General features: G+C 44.7%; 1 protein-coding gene across 3 annotated transcripts in view; it reads left to right on the top strand.

The window, feature by feature from the left end:
- SAMD12 (sterile alpha motif domain containing 12) overlaps positions 1-16782 on the top strand; it is a 173423-nt gene extending 156641 nt beyond the window's left edge. For all 3 annotated transcript variants that reach the window (XR_010610276.1, XM_065668848.1, XM_065668846.1), the window contains one exon: positions 7565-16782. Coding sequence is in view for 2 of the 3 variants with exons in the window: in XM_065668848.1 (XP_065524920.1) it covers positions 7565-7587 (23 nt within the window). In the remaining variant the exon portion in view is untranslated. The remainder of the gene's footprint in view (positions 1-7564) is intronic.
- Positions 16783-17560: the final 778 nt, after the last annotated feature.

The following is a 17560-nucleotide window of genomic DNA, read 5'->3' as shown; positions in this document are numbered from 1 at the left end:
TACAGCATCAGTTGTGGGGTGGAAGAGAACCTCTGCTTCAGACAGAAGCTTCCCTCACTGCAGCACTCTCCCTGGGCTTGGTCCTGCAGCTGGGAGAATTAGACTGGAGCCTTTGATTTGATTTGGTTTTTAGAGCAGCAGTGGTGTATACACCATGCTAATTTCTCTGTAGAGCTTTCTGAGGATGCCTGGGAAGAGTTCCCTGTCCTGGTCACAACCAGATCGATGAGGATAAAATGGTGAGTGCTTTTTTTCCAGACAACCCAGTGGCCATGGAGGACCATGCTGGATTGTAGTATTGATGGTACACTGATTTGCCCTTCAGATGGCAATCAGTAAGAGACATTTTCCAGATACAGTCAGATCCTCATTGAGAAGTCTGCATAGATGGTCAGACTTTGCCATCTTTATGGTCCTGTTGTACTCCTCCTTGTAGCTGCAGCTTCCAGACCCAGAGTACATATTCCAGAGGCCTCCTCAAACTCTCACTCCTCCGTAGGGTTTTCACCTACCTCAGGAGCCCCACAGAGCTCTGACAGCCTGAAGCTCTTGGTATTGGAGCCAGGAGCTGGACATATACCAAGTGCAGCCTTGTAACTATCTTTGTGCCTAACTAAGAGCTCTAAAGTAAAGCACTCTTCTCACTGATGTCTTTTGAAATTGAGGCATTTTCTTTTCATGAAATGGTTAGACACCAAGTCCATGAGGATAGCAATCATTATTTTTCAGATGGAGATTGGACACTGTGCATTAAATGTGGTAGGCCACATGCTGAGCTGCAAGGATAAAGCAATACCAAATGGCATCAGAATGTTCTTTCTCTGCATTGTCTCTCAGAGCAGGGCAAGGGTCCTGGGCAAAACACTGATGATTATACAGACAAAGGGTGTGTCTTAATTCATTAATCCAGAGGGCTAAATAAAGTTACTTGTTCCACTACTTGAAGGGTGGGGGCTGAGTTTGTAGACTTGATGATGTGGTTTGGTTTTGTTTTGTGGTAAATGTGTGTGTGCATATGTGCAGTCTTTCAGGTGGCTTTAGGAGGTATAATTGCCCTTTTTGCTTGGTTAATCACTTCATAGAATGGAAACTTTCATTTCAGGGAGCCTCACAGTGAATATCTCCCTACAGGTGGATGGTTTGTTCCACCTATTAATCCTGCATAAACTCTGCATAAGCAGCGAGGGAGTTGCAGCTCCAGAAAGTTTCCAAACCCTTTTGCTATAATACTTTGATTTTTCTAATGAAGTCTTTAGTTTCATCTGATTATGTTTCTTAATTTAATGCATATTTCAGTGAAGATCCTAAAGCAAGTAATAGGATGATATAATGGACAGAATTAATTCCCAAATACTGCTGCATGCTTCTGAACAGGATAGGCTTGAAAGTGTCTTGCAGAATCTGTAGAAGAAACACAAAGACAAGTTCCAGGGGACCTGCAGAGCAGCCACAAAGGCACTGCAGGCCACCTGGGACTGTGTGCTTAATCACCTTACATGCATGCTGATGGTACCACTTCAGACTGTGTTTTTTTTAAGTTCACTCAGTTTGCACAGTTCCTGATGCATCATATGAAAACCCAGTCTCTTGAAAGCAATAGATATGCAAAGGCTGATGATGTAGTGCAAATGGCTATTTAGAGCCACGGAGTGTAGAAGACTATTCATCTGTGACATCCTTCTTCACTTCCTGCAGAGCACCCCACAAGGACTTGTGAGATCAAGAACACAGGCAGGCAGTGAGAGATATGCATGATAAGGCATGAAGTCAGCAGTCACATAAGCATTTGCAGTTTAAGACAGCACCAGCTGAGCCTATCAGACTCCTTAGCACTGCATTCCTCTAAACCTTTCTGTGTGCTACAATTTGAGTCTCTAGAGAAGGATGCTGGTGGACAGAATTCTCTGAAAGAAGCCATAAACACTGAGGAAGTGGTTGCGTGCATTTTTTCAAACCAACTACTTGTTAATCCAAGGAAATCATCAGGATCTGTTACCTCTGTTCAAATGCAGAAGCGTTTTCACTTTTCTTTGTCTGTTTGCAACAGCAGGTAGGTGGTGGGATGTATCTTGAGTAGAGATGAATGAACCACTTTGAAAGAGTCTCTCCCAGGGTTTTGCCTGAGTTTTGAACCAGATTTATAAGCTGGCGAAATTTCCCGCTGCTGGTTAGGGTCAGGCATAAAAAGGACGTACTTTCTTGGGACAGATTTTTTTCCTGAGGTTTCCAGATTAACACTGTGAACTCAAGCTCAGAAGACATTAAAAGGCTTTTAAGGTATTTTTCAGAACAAGACTGGAGTGCGAGCTCAAGCCCTTTAGAGAATTGTCCACTCTGAGCTCTGATTTGTGAAGGAAGGGGCAAGGAACCAAAATGCCTGCATAAATGATCCGTACACAGAATCAACGTGTGTCCTCATTTTGTTTAACCTAGTAAAGTTGCTGAGAGATTTGCTTTGGTTGGAAAGCTGGAGTTGTGCGTGACTCATGAAGAGACTCTTGGCTAATCTATTGAAAGCATTGAACAGCTTAGGGAAACACATTTTGGACAACTACATTTTCCACCCATTCTGTGTGAACAACTGTGTTCCACAGAGCAGCTGCAATAACCTCTGACTAATTGGCTTTTCAGAAGGTTACCTGCTGAGAGCATCTGCCATGACATCCATTCTCCCAGAAATGTTTCATCTCAGAACTGGCTGATGCAGGCTATAGAGCCCAGCATCACACGCAAGAAGTGAGCTTTCTCTTGAGTCAGTGTATAGGGGAAAGGATTTGCCTGACCTTGTTGAATGCTCATCATCTGTCTTGAGGCACCAAGCATCCTTTTGAAGCCTTCCTTGAGATGAGCTTTGCCACCGATCCAGGCGGCGGATCTGTGAGCGAGCCAGGATCCCGCATACCCACGTACTGGCAGTGGCTTAATAGGGCTCTCAGAGTGCACCAGGCAGCATCATGCACAGCGCCGTGCCTGAGCAGGCTGTGCTCAAGCTGCATCCCAGCTGCTGCCAGCAGCCCTTGTGTGGATCTGGGGCCACTCACACTGAGAGTATAGCAGTACGTAAATAACACCAAGGTGTTTACTGCATGTAAAGTCTCTTCCACAGATTTCATATAGGAATATTTATTCAGTAGCGTATTTATGGTGATTCTATCAACAGATATTAAAACTATATCCAGGAGGATTAAGAATACCTGGTTATGGGAGAAAGTTGCCCAGAAGAAGAAGTGTATTCAAAAAAAGAAACCCTGAATTCATCCTTACAAAAACAGCAACTCACGTGTCAGCTGCCGTTTGTTTTAAAGACTGCTCCTGGAGTCTTGTGATGATACGTCAATGTCCCTGATCATTTGAACAAAAAAAAGTCTTGTTTCATGGTCAGGTTTCATAGTTCATGACAAAAACGTCCTCACTAGAAGTAGGGGCGAAGGGGAAGTTTTGGTATTTTTCTACTGTATTAACACTGCATTTAGCAAACAACATTAGATAACCTTCAAGTCTGTATCAGCTACAAGGTCTTAGCACTCAGGGGGAAATCAGGCAAGCCAGACCAAGACATGAGTGGCTGAGAATCAAAACAAAATTGGCAGCCTTATCAAACCCCATCCACCTCTCTGTTTTCTCTCTCAGCTCTGGGTGTTGCATTCAGTCCATTGATTAATGTGTCACTGCTTACCAGAGGCTGCTGGCTGTGACATTCGCAGCGAGGCAGCTTGCTGTCTTTGTGCAGTCCTGAAGCTTGACTTATTGCCTGTAAGAGTGGGGCTGCTCCGAGGTGGATGGAGCAGGCTGGTGAGTGTTGCTTTGCCACCTCCTTCCCTCTGGCTCCAGCTACCTCCAAGTCTGCCAACGTCTGAGGTAACCTTGGATCTCTGGCACTGTTGACTTTGGTTATCAGCAACATGTTAGGTAATGAGGATGTGCAGCTATAGGTGCATTTACCTGGAGGTTAAAAGAACTGGTGCTGCTCTCCACCCACAACAGTAATGCGATGGATTTATGACAGAGGGAAAACAAACTCTGATACAGCTTCCATCTCACCTGCTGTGGGACAAATTATTCCTGTCTGTACCAATGCTGGCCAGCATTCCCCAGCCCCTGCTAATCCTCCTTCCTCCTTCCACCATGGTGACTGACCAAGATCAGCAGCTCCCCAGATAGTTTCTTTTTACATGAACTTCCATGAGCCTCACAGAGACAGCTCATGCTCTCATAGCTCAGTGATGAGGATTCAGTGCACAATAATGAAAAGGGTAAATCTACAAGTGGGCTGCCAGCCATTTCCTTTTGCCACTGTACAAAATTCTTCAAAGGCAGCAATATCTCTAACTAGCAAGTCGCAAGATGCAACAAGTCTGCAGTATTGTACAGTGTATTATCAAGTCTCAAGTGCCATGAGAAGCATGAAGTGTGGCCTTTCTGACACAGAAAAAATACTAGTAAATGTAGCTGAATGCAGATTTTCACCAGGCTTCAAGGAACAGCTGGCAGCAAAGATAATAGATGCTTGTTTTCTTTATCAGAGTGCCTCAATTATGATAATGTGACAAGTAGGTAATACCACTAGGTTGAGCTGTATTAACATGTGTTTAAAATGAATGAAAAATGTGTGCCTTTCCCAGTTAGAAAAGCATCACACAGCACAGGTGCTCAAAAATAAAATACATCTCTGGCTTTGCAATAACTGTTGTCTTTCTACAGCAGCTTCTTGAAAATGTCATGCGAGATTAGATCTGCACGGTGTTGCGTTGGTAAGCGTAGGAACCCCTGCAAAGGGCGGTCTTTGTTCCAAGAGCTTACAGTCTCAGGCAAGGTTTTCAAAGACAACTGCTCATTTGTGATACCTTTTAAAAAGATCTGACTTTCAGAGAGCGCTGGGTATGCACTGTTAGAAAACCAGGGTCCTTAGAGGAGTCTCCAGCTGGGCACCAAAAATTATATAGCAAATGACGAAGAGTAAGTGCTTCTAAAACCGTGTCCTCAAAAGACAAAGTAAGAAGAGAAGAGATGAGCTATACGACCACTAAATCGTCAGTGTGCTTGCTCTAAATGCAGAGCCTAGCAGAATTACTACTATTCCCTCCACCAGTATCACTGGTTATATGCCAACTGATTCTGCTGGGTGTTCTGCATGGCTGGAAGTGGTTGTGGATGGAGTTCAGATTGGGATCAGTCCCCGTTTCTCCTTGTTCATGGGTTTCTGTCTGAAGGGAGAGCTGGCTCCTGTCCAGCTTAAGCACAGGTATAAGCCAATGGCTGAGACAATGAGTGATTGGGGAATTTCAGCTCGAGTGCAACCCTGAGGCCTGACCTGACGTAATGAGCCAGTTTACCCATTTTACTTTAGTCCCGCAACTTTGTGGCTCAGCAAGGTATTTTCTATTGCTTGGGAGAGCTTTTGAAATTTCCTCTTCTTTGCAGCAGATGAGCTATTTAACCTCAAAAAAAGTCCTGTTTCCTCTTTCCGAGACAGGCACGTCTCTGCTGATGCCACACAGATGGGAGATATCCTCCAGTTCACCTGGAATAAAACATTTCTGATGTGAGGTACCAGTTTGCCTCTCTCCAAGTGTAAAACCTCCTCCCCCAGATTTCCCCTTTATCTTCAGACCTGCTTAATATTACCATTGCTTTCTTTTCTGCCCTGGGGGATGCGGTCAGTTATCTGTCTAGACCAGCTGCATGCTCAAAACCTTCCTGTATGCTCACCTATGGAATAAAACAATTGCTGAGTTCCAAATGTGCATCTTTCTGAGGCCACTACTGACTTGGGTGTCTCGTGTAGTAGATGATGGTAGGTGATGGTGGGATCATTGCACTAGGGAATCTTGAGAATAAAAGCAAGCCAGCTGTAAAAACAGAAATCAAAAGTAGCACTTTTATCAGGTGCTTATGCCCACATAAGGAAGGAAATAGCTAAGGAGACTGGTTTTATTGTCCCTTTATTTCGTAGGACATATTTACACTGAGGGGTAAAGTGCTCATGGCAGGGTGTGTGGGGATTTTTATTTTATACAGCGTTCTTCCAGCATCTACTGATTTAACATCGCATCCTTTCCCTGCTTGATCAGACCTTCATGTCCATTGCTGCAAGAGTTTGGGGTTCAGAGAAGCAAATATGGGCAAGCTGACAGCTTAGCAGAGCCAGTCAATCTGCACCACCCCAGAAGAGCACGTCAGGTGTGATTTTGAAGGGGTGAGAAGCAGAAATCCACTGCCAACCTGATTTTCAGCTGACGTGAATGCTGCCTTGGCAGTACCAGCATCCTATTAGCTTCACAGTTTGGAACCTGGCCCAAAAAACATAACAATACAGCTCTTCCCACACGTATAGACACATATACTCATGCAGGAAGCAGGACATCAGCTGCACAGGGTGCAAAGCCCACCCCAATGAGCCCTGTCCCAGCACCGCTCTAGTCAGAGAGCTGGTCAGTAAAACAGGGGGATGGGTCAGGGCTCTGATAAACAAAGCTGTGTCCAAACACATTGAAATAACAGAGTGAACTTGTTTCTGCATGGCTTCTTGGCTCCAGAGGCTAGCATAAGCCTGTGATGGGTTTACATGCATTTTCATTGCTACATGCTGAACAGATGACTGAATGCTCTTCAGCGTGAGCAGTCCTGCATGGGCACCCACCTTGAGGTCAGAGAGGCAGAAGAGGGAGCACAAATCCCCATCAGATTCATTAAATAACTTAGTCTGGCAGAGACCTCTGGACATGGCTTCACTCAACTGTGCTCAAAGCAGGGACAAGTTAGGTTGTTCAGGGCCTCTTCTGGTTAACTTGTGGACCTGGTCAGGTAACTTGTTCCATGATGTGACCACCCTCACTAGAAAGATTTCTTTTTCTTTGTATCTAGCTGGAATCTCTCTTGTTCCATCCTGTGCCCATTACCTCTTGTTCTTTTGCTGTGCATCCCTTACAGCTTTGCAAGGGATTTCAGGCAAGGAATAGCAGCCGCCAAAACTGAGCATGTTTCACTGCTTTTAGTAGGGAAAGTGAAACTCTCTGCAACGCCCTGATTATTTTATAGGGTCTGAAATGGGTAAGGAAGTGGTTGAGCTGCTTTCACATCTGCTGCACAGCAGTGGCCAACTCTCACCATCCTGGCCATCAGAAATGGTGAGGGAACATCAGTTCCTACTTTGGTACTTGGTGGAGCCTTTCCAGCATTTGGCCATCAAGCCTTTGGTAGTTAATGCAAGCCCAGCCAAACAGAACAGCCTGCTCTCTGGGACTTAGAGTAGAGGAAGAGTAAGCAGTGCTTTCACATGAGGCAATAAAATTGAGGTAGGATTTGTTAAATCATACAAATTATTGCTGGTCTGCACTGTCTATTTATCTACGGAATTGATTAAGCACTGAGTTTGATGAGTAAAGCTGATTAAAAAAGTACCAGGGCCACAATATATATTCTAGGAATAGTTTGTCTTTACAGCAGAAGCACATTTACTTAGCTCAAACCTGACTTTTTTTATAGTGGTTGAAATACCTGGTAATTCCTTTGCTGTGTTCTATACTCACTGACTGGTTTTGGTTTTCTCTTTCATTTTTTACAGCCCCAGCAGAGAGCTCTCCATAAACATTTCCAGCCTCTAAAGCTGCTGTCCTGCCACTTGATATGGAAGCGAACTTTCCTTCATGAAAAATATATAATAAATTGCACTGCCAGAAGGTGACCATGGAGGACTGAAGACGAACTTGAAGTAAAATCAGCCCTCTCATGATGATGCGTTCTGGGAAGACCTGGTTTGCTGTGGAGGAAAACTGTGGTGCATAATATCCAGTGCTAATTTGGTGAAAATGGTCACTGACAGACCTTTAGCTGGAAAATCTCTTCCAGTTCTCATCACTGTGCATAACTTTTGAGTTCCCTTTAGGGGACTGTCTATGCCCTTCACTAGAAGTCCTGTTTTAGCATGGCAACTACTGGATTCTTTTATTATGTATGCAGATGGCATGATGTTTTAGGAAAAACTTACAGCAATTCTCCAATCTCAGTGGATATGTTCACAATATTACACCCCGATAGGAATGTAAGCGTCTTGTATATGTTAGTTTTGCAGTCTAATGGTATTCTGTTAACCGATATCAGCACTTCATATGTGCTTTCTGCACAGAACTAGCACAGTCCATATATATATAATGGTCTTTTCTAAACATACTGAGGATCCGTTTCAGTATTTGTGCTGAGACTGCATCCAAACTGAAGCCCACTCCTAGCATCCCTTCACCAGTTCACAGTAGATTGTGTAGATAGATTTGCACGTGGCAGAGATGTGACTTCTTGTATCGAGACTTAGAGAACAGCTGTCTCAAAGGTAGCCAAGAACAGGGTAGGCTGAATGAGCTGTAGGACACTGTGTCTGCTCTCCCTCTCATCCACCAAATATCAAAGGTTCTCGTTTCCAGTGTGCCAATGTGTTTTCTTACTCAGCGAGGGAGACAGCCTTTCTCAGAGACATGTGTGACCCTGGGTTTGGGCTACAATAAAGCCAGAATAAACTGGAAGAATTCAGCTTCTTTATGCTGGCCACCATTTATGTTTTGGGCAGGGCTGGGGAACTGTAGTCCAAACCAAACTCTCTGAACAAGGTGAAGTGTAAGACTATACTTTTAAGGAGCAAGACACTCCCTGTGGAGAGGGCAGACTTCTTCATTAACTTTTTCCACTTTCTATCCAAACCAGTATTTTGGTAGGAACTGGGAATAAGCAAATGGTTCCAATAAGCCTTTCAATATATTGTAGCAGGCTCAAGACTGTTGCATTCAATCTGAACGTTGTTTTTTGTTCAGTCTCTGAATGGCAGGCCACATCACTGGTGGTATCACAGCTGGCTGTGGTACTCTTTCTTCCATGGGGACTCAGTGGAATTAGTGTCTGTCCCTCACATCAGGACCTTCTTGGCACACTCTTTATAATGAACTGATGCCATCAGCATACTGAGGGGACTTACCCATTAGTTCCTTCTTTCTTTAAAAATCAAAGGTAGCTTTTTTGTGTACTTGAAGACCGTCACTCTCTCCAGCCTGATAGTCAGGTACTATAGAGTGGCCATTAGCATATATGCCAAACTGTAGATGAGATGCCATACTGGTGTGAAGATGCAGTGATGGAGAGAATGTGCAGCTACATCAAGACAAAGGGACCTTTTATAGGAAGCTCCCATGTTATAACTCTTACAAACTATTGTACAGTTCATTGCTAGAGAATGGAAGGTGGTGCCCCTACGACAAACAGATAAATATCTTTAGAGCTTAACTGTTTTCAGATGGATATGGGCTTAGGTTTCAGCTCTCCATCCATCTCACATTCAGCATGTTGGATACTTCTGTAGTATTCAGTCCAAAAGCAGATTATTTTCAGTGATGACCAAGACTTTCAGAAGTCGCTAGTGATTTCTGATGGTTTGGGTCTTTCCATGAGCTCTCAGCTGGAGCTCCCAAGAATTACAAAGCGGTGACCTTCTCCATTCTCTTTCTGAAAATCCTGGTCCCCAATTTTAAATTAATTGGTGTAAAAATTTTCCCTAAGATGTAAGAATCTTTGCCAATGGCAACATTTGCACATTTAGAGCTTTTCATAGGGTTGCAGGTTGGAATCTGATACCAAGAAACCCGGCCATGCGCATGGCACAGGTCCACTGTAAGCTTCAGCAAGTTTTACAGCTCTTTCTGCTACGGGCTTTAACAATGAGCTCTGGCAATTGACATCCATGTCTTGTTGGTACAGCAATTTAAAAAGAAGGAGATGCCATACTTCTACAGTAGGAATTCTCTTATTTTACTGCCTAGTGAAAAAATCTGGAACAATTTGAATGATAAGAGAAGAGTTTATCAGAGTGTTGTCTTAAAAGGGTGTATGAGAAGAAGTTGTGTTAGGCAGAGAGCCACTAGAATCATTTTTTGTATCAATGTTAGTTTTGAACATCTTCCAGTATATGGGCATGAATTTAGATGTGTGCACTTCTCCTGTTAAAACAGTTTGTTTTAAAAGCTTCCCAGGATTTTAGCTATGGTGACCTAGAAAAGCAGTGTTATAGGCCCTGAGAAATGTGAAAATCAAGTCCAGACCCTTGTGTAGCCAGACTCGGTGAGAAGTCTGCTGTAGGTGCCTCTCGGACAAATCTCCCTTAAAGCTGGGGTAGGTCTCCATCCTACAGCCAGCCTGTGCATGTGGATAACTGCAAGCATAGTTCCCCTGAGCCCCGTGACACTTCTCACGTGTGTAGCTGTCTGCTGGAGCCATAAGGAAATAACTGTACTTTTTGGCTTGTATTTGACTATTCATTGTGTTTGGATTTTTTAATCACTGTTATTCTCCCAAAGTAGGCCATGCTTCCTCAGGGATATTTATGAAATTGTTCTACATCTCCTGAACAACTTATCTGGATCCCAGCGTATTCTTCTGAAAACTTTTTAATATAAATAAACATGCAGGAGAGATTTTTGTTCTTATGAATGGGGGCAGGTACTGTGTTCTCGGAAAGGCTATTGAGTGGAGACAATCAAATCTATTGCATTTTTTATGCCGAACACCTTATTAATAGCAGACACATCCGCTTTTGCTTGGGTCGCAGGAACAGTTCAGGAGAAAGAATGCTTTATCTCTAGTCAATAAATCATTTATGTCGAGAGTGCCAAAGACCAAGTCAACATGAAAGGGAGTGAATAAGTTATTCCGGCAAAGGAAGTGAATTTAAATATGCTCCGAGCCATTAGTTTGGTGCAAAAGAGGGGCAGATTAGTGCTATTTTCATAAAACAGCAATTATCAGCTCTGTAGAGATAGATAAGTTCGCAAAGGCCAGTGCTGCCGTTACACTGATCACTAGTTATTATCTCTGAAATGAAGCAGTACTGCGGGCAGGATGCTGTTCCCCGAGTGCAGACATGCAGCCTTCCTCCTGGGCTCAGTACCTCTCCTGGTCACCGCACTCCCCTGGTTCCTTTCTATTGAGAAAGGCTGCATCACACCCTGCTAAAAATCACTGACTTGGCTATCCCAAGTGCTTAAAACCATGAGAAGTCCTGCACTAGAAACCTGAAGGAATTGCTCATTCCAAAAAGCACACTGCAGCTGAGAGCATCCTTTGCGCTGTTTTGTTCCTAGAGCTTTTCCATCTGCATGGCTTTCAGTGCCTGAACACCGCTGTTAATTCTGCTGAGGGAAAGGCAGCCTTCCAGGAGGGGAGTTTGAAAAAGCTCCATAAGCTCTTAGGTTTTACCTGCCCAGCTGTGTGGCCATGCTTTACCAGTGCATGCATCCCTCCCTCTCTGTTCCTTAGGGCAAGCGTTGTCACTTGGCAGCAGTTGCAGCATCACTGAGGAAATGAAACCGTTGAAAATGACAAGATTCTGGTTTTGTTTTGCCCTGAATTGTTGGCACACCCCAGGCCAGGCCTCAGCAGATTTACATTGGTGCCGTCAAAGTCTCTGGAGATGTGTTGGCTCGTGCCAGCCGTGGAGCCAGGCCTGGGGTGGGATTTTGTCACTACTAAAACCAACCTCCCCTTACCCACCACAAAGCCACTCAGTTATTCAGCATTGTCTCAGGCAAGCAAAATAAAACCCAGCATCTTTTACATTGGTCCCCTTTTCACAATGAACATCTCTGCCGTCAGTCTCCTTGAAGAGCCCTGGTATATATACCAGAGTGAGCTGCAGGACTGTGCTGCTGTTGACCCTGGTATATATAGACTGTGGTCAATAAGACGTTAATATAGAAAGAAAAAGTCTTCTCATATAGTTAAAATCGATGGGGGAATTGCTACCAGCATTACCTGCAGCCTCCTACAGTGAAATTCAGGAGAGTTATCTGGAATGCAGAAAACCCCACCAACATAGCGTATGGGTGATTAGGCAGGCTCATGAGGATAAATCAGCAAGTAAGAAAAGTAGATGTTTAATGAGGAAAGCCAAGAAATGTATGGGAAGTCAGTGGCAAATAGGTTGGGGCTGGTTAGACCAGAGGCTTTACATATATCCTAATAAATGGTGTGGTAGCAAAGTTAAGCCTGATGCTAGACAGGCACAGCACAGTGATTACTCACAGTACGTGCAAAACCCAACAAATACTCTTGTATTGTATTTGAAAGCAGTAGAAGGAGGGAGTCAGACTGCACATTAAAATGTAATTCCTCCTACTCCATCAGTAAGTACAAGCAATATCAAGCAGCAACTATCCAAACATACCTTTAAATTTGTAAATTAACTGAAACCAAAAGTGAAGGGAAACTTGCCTGGGTCTCCTCAGGACCAGAATGCATGGAAGATGCTTCAGATGGCACAGAACCCCCCACAATAATTCAAAAGAATGGGTGATTTGAGCCAGAAAACTATAGGCTCATTAGCTTCCTATCAGTCTTAGGCGAAATCCTGGCAAGGTTGATATGGCACAATCACTAAAGCAATTAAAAATTGATAAAACCCTCCAAATGATTTCTATAGAAATGTATCATGGCAAATGAAGTTGCTATCACTTTCTGTGATATCAAAGGCTTGTTGATAAAAGAAACTCTGCTGGCACACTGTACTTAGCCTCCTCTAGATCGTTTGATTCTGATAAAGAAGAAAATAGCACAACGCAAAATTCAAATCACCCATGTTAAGTGGATTAAAACCGATTAGAGGCTGGATCACAAAAAATAGCTGTAAATATGAAATTATCATCAGTGAGACTCTTTCTAATGAGCTCCTCCCAAGGTGTGCTCTATTTTCAATATTCCTCCCAGGGAAAGAGGAAATTGCTGTTGGCAACAGCCAGAGATGACAAAACCGGGGGTGTGGTAAATGATGACATGGAGCAGGTCAGTGGCAGACAGTAACCTGGAGGACTGCGGAGTCAGAAATCCAGGAGAGGTGGCAGCAAGTCCGGCTTTGGGGCATGGGGAGTGTGCCTGGAAGAGTACATTGTCTGTGAAGGTGTGCTAAATAATCCACTCAGCATCAGCCCTAGAGCTGCTCTTGCCAGCTGGGATGTAGGACCTGGCATTAGCGATGCTGTCCCAGTTTGTTCGGTAGCTGCCTGCCTGTCAAAAAGCGTATTGACAACTTGGAAAGATTATTTTCAATAGCTCCCAGTGTCATTCAAGGGCAGGAAAACAGGTCTTATTATAGTGTCAGACTAATGAAGCTCAAGCTATTAATTTATCAGAGGCAATTTGAAGAGGTGACTTGATCTTCTGCAATCACAATCTTCTACCTGTGCAGGGAAGTGCTGTCTGAAGGCAGGTAGCTCTTCTATTTAGAAGAAAAGGGAATGATGTGCTCCACTGGTTGGAAACTGATTTCAGGCTAGAAATTAAATGCAATTGCCCAACAGGGAGGATAATTACCTGTGGAGACAACTTACTTAGTTACCTGGCATGTTCTCCATCACAAAAAGTCTTTAAATGCATGCAGAGTATTTTTCTAAGTCAATAAGCTCTACCTCAAACTGAAATCCAGGCTCGGTGCAGCAGTTACTGGATGAAGTTATTAGGTGTGTGTTATGCAAGGATTAGTCTAAATCATCAGATGTAAACCTCTGAATTGAAAGTATGCTAAAGTTTCCAACAGTGCAGGAAGGCAGGGCAACCTCTAGCCATTTCTTCACACAAAATGGTCTCAATTTAAAAAGCTTGTGCGAACAGAGCTGTACTTGATAGCATTTGGTATGAGCATCGGTAGATCTACTCACAGCTGTAAGGTTCTTCTGCACTCAATTAGAGGAAGAGAGCTGGACAAGAAAGGACAACAAAAACCCTTGGACATGCAGAGAAAGTCTTGTCTTTCATTAATAATAGCCTGGAACAAAATGCTGCAGTCAAATGATAGGGCCAAGTGCATGTGTAGTCCTAGCAAGGAATACCAAGTGTGGGTTTGACTGTTAAGTAAGGAGGTAGCATCTTGCTGGCAAGAAACACATTTTCCTGCCTTCACCAACCAGCAGAGAAGCTGCAGTGCTGACTGAGAGCTATGTTGTATGGCTGTGCAGCTGAACACAGTGCCCGAGTTCCTTGCTTCAAAGACAGCGAACTGTTCCTGTTCATGATGAGCCCCATCAGAGCAGGTTAATAAAGCCCTAGAAGTGAAATTACTTCAGTGGGACTACCCAGAGCAATGACAGCTGCCCCCAGCAGTGGGGTTTTGCAAGCCTGGGCCCTATGACCGTTGACTGGTTTCAGTGTTGTACCTTAGAAATAAGCAAAGGAGCGCTCAGCCTCCAATTCAGGTTTCACAAAATGGGTGTTGATGGATGTGAGGCAAAGTGAGAACCACCAGAGCCACCTTCTATCATGCTTCATTGGGCAATGGGGAGCATGAACTAGGATATATGGCTTGAAGAGTAAACAGTTCACTCAAACAAGAGAAACTATAAAGCAATACTTACTGCAGATTGGCATTGAATCGGCATCAAGAAGTTGAAACGAGAAGGGAGTTAGCTACAGCCATAGCTAAAAAAAAAAGATCTTTGAGGATTCTTGCTCTAATCCAGTGTGAAATCCTAAGAAAATTAGTTTGGTCTAGATTTATTGTTTAAAGAACATTGGTACATGCTTGCTGCCTGTCAAATAAATTCTGCAGTCACTGGCTTCGGTGTGTGATGGCTTATGAGTGTCCTCACGCTGCTGAGACACCTTGCACTCTGGAGGAGAGCGGCCCTCAACCGGCAGGACTGCAGGCAGCCTGGACCCCGGAGCAGCTGATCTTGGAGATGGCTGTGTAACATCTATCCTGCCATAGAAGAGGGATTTCCAGTGCTGCTATAACACAGAGAGTCTTAGTCTGAGAATGAGATGAAAAGCTTCTTTCTGCTTTTAATTCCAAATATATCTAAATACTTTTTCAGAGAAAAAAAAAATCCTCTGTAGCTGTTGTTACATCTCTAATCATGTTACTTCTATTAAGCCTTGAATTAATCTATTTAATGTCATAACTCACTAAATTACATAGTGATACACAGGGGTTCTTCTTAAAGCAGGGAGATCGATACTGCAGCAAGACTGCATGTAAGCAATAAGAAGCTGTGCAGAGGAGGAAAAAACCTCTCTCTGCCCCATCAGATGCTTAGGGGACTTGGCTGGTTGGCTTTGTTTATTGAGGACACGATTTTGCACCAAGGAAGTTTTACCAACTGACCCAGGCCCTGGTCTCAAGACCAGTCCAGATAAAGAAACATTTTGAGTCCTCTCACTGCTTCATCTGCAGCCCTTAGATGCAAAAGGCTCCTTCCCTGCTCTTCATCCGAGAAAGGTGCAAAAGATGTTAAGCGGCAGTAGAGAAAGCCCAGAGCCAGGAGCCTCCAGCCTATGCAAAGCATCTCAGGATGAGACCCAGGTCTCAGCCATCTCCTGAGCCCAGTGCCACTGGCCAAGGGGAGCAATGGGGCCGTGCGGGGCTGACCTGCAGGCGAGGCCAGTGTCCAGTGCTGAGGGCTCTCCTGAAGCCGCTGCAGGAGACACAGACCTTGCAGAATCAGACCCTGCGTTTCAGGGTAGCAGCTGGGGTGCTGCATCTGCTGGGCTTCCCCTGAAATACCAGCGAACTGCAGGAGGTGAGGCTCTGGCACAGGCAATGACCAGCATCACCCCCGGGGTTGTGTGCTCCGAGGGGAAGACTCCTTCACTTTGCACTGAGCTGCTGGATACTTGGCGAACCTAAAGGGCACATTCTTAAATATCCCACAGTTATTACAGAATCTGGAAGTGGCAGGGATGTGCTTTGGGATGCGCTGGGTTTTGCTTTCAGGTTTTTTGTGGGGACTGCAGTTACCTGGACCTTCCTCTTACTTCTTTTTCACAAGTGGGTGCAAGATGGGAGTAACACCTGCCTGGCTCTGCACAGCATAACCCAGCAAAGGGGCTCTTCAGGTGGGCTCCTCGATTTTGTGGAGGTGAATTTAAGGTTGACTGAAGCTGACCTTGAGTAGAGCAGGTAACTGACAGCTGGGGTTACAGCCACACCTGAGCTGTCTCCAAAGGTTGCCCCCAGACCAGTAGCCCATGGGCAGAACCAGATGCCAAGGCTGCACCTGCACTTCGGCACTGGCAGCTGATGGTGGATGTGAGCTGCAGGGAGCAAGAGGGGCACTGGGATGATCCAGGTCCTGGGAATCAGGTGCCCTGATGCAAGAGAGCTGGATGCAGAAAGGCTGAGTGCGAGCCCATGGCCATGCGGGATGGTCAAACAGCCTCCTGAAGCCAGCAAATTCTGTCTGGTCTGGCTGCCTTTGGAGTCAGTTCTGGTTTACATTCACTAGGGAAATACTTAAGCCAATCATCTCCTTTTAATGTTAACTTGGTGGAAAGCCTAGAAAGATTCCAGCAGTCTAATGGTGAAAAAGTGACATGCTGTCATTCCCGGTTTGTCTATGGCTGAACTTTCCCAATGCGGAGCCAAATGAGGTGGCCTAAGACAAAAGTGTGCCTTTTTGTTTGATGTACACTGCATTTCTCCAGGCATCCAAGGTGTTCGTCTGAACAGCAGTGCTTTCTTCCCAAAACAGAAGTTACCGTGCAGTCGAGTTTCGGGACGCGAAGTGGCCATCACTGTTAATTCCACCCGACAGTTTTTATAGCTACTCTTGAATTGCTTCTGTTTTCAAAACTCAACAAAACCCAATTTAGAATTCTTTTAACCGATGAAATTAAAATCAAGATTTTGGTATCTTTGGGCATGATCTCTGGAAGCTTTGGGTATCTGCTTTATCATTTTGTATATTTGACAATTTTGTACTCTGCATTGTTTGACTTCATTTGTGCATGGCGATGTATTAAAACATGGAATTTTTATTATACAGCACAAGGATTTTGGTTGCTTTATACAAGGTTGGGGTTGGATCCAGAGTACCTGAGGTGTGTACAGCAGTGTTGCTGTATGGGGTACACCTGCAGTCAGATATAACACAAAGTGTTCACGGAGCAAAGAGCTCTGTTCTGCTGGCAGCATTTGGGTGTAATTCCAGAGTGACCCCAGTGACTTTCCTTGACTTACCCTGGATTTAGTGCACACTGCAAGGAAGAACTCTGCTTTCATTGCCAAGCAAAGTGCAGAGTCCTGAACCTGGGCTGGGGCAATCCCAGGCACAGCTACAGGTTGGGCAAAGAGCAGCCCTGCAGAGAAGGACTTGGGGGTGCTGGTCGATGAGAAAATGAACATGAGCTGGCTTCAGTGTGCGCTCGCAGCCCAGAAAGCCAACCGTATTCTGGGCTGCATCAAAAGGAGCGTGACCAGCAGGTCGAAAGAGGTGATCCTGCCCCTCTACTCTGCTCTCGTGAGACCTCCCCTGGAGTATTGTGTGCAGTTCTGGTGTCCTCAACATAGAAAGGACATGGAACTGCTGGAACAAGTCCAGAGGAGGCCATAGCAGGGGATTGGAACTGGATGATCTTAAAGTCCTTTCCAGCCCAAACCATTCTGTGATTCTATGATTTCTCAAGGCTTGGGGGATGCCCTTGTAGGCAGTGAGGCACCCTCAAATCAGACCAAACCATGACAGGAGCAAGTACTCGACTGTCCATGGTGCGTGGCATTTCACTGCCATCCCATCCCCATTTATTCTGCATTTATGGC

Source organism: Lathamus discolor, chromosome 2 (genome assembly GCF_037157495.1).
Source record: "Lathamus discolor isolate bLatDis1 chromosome 2, bLatDis1.hap1, whole genome shotgun sequence".
NCBI lineage: Eukaryota > Metazoa > Chordata > Aves > Psittaciformes > Psittacidae > Lathamus > Lathamus discolor.
The sequence above is the reverse complement of the archived record's forward strand: the minus strand, read 5'-3'. Positions and strand labels throughout refer to the sequence as shown.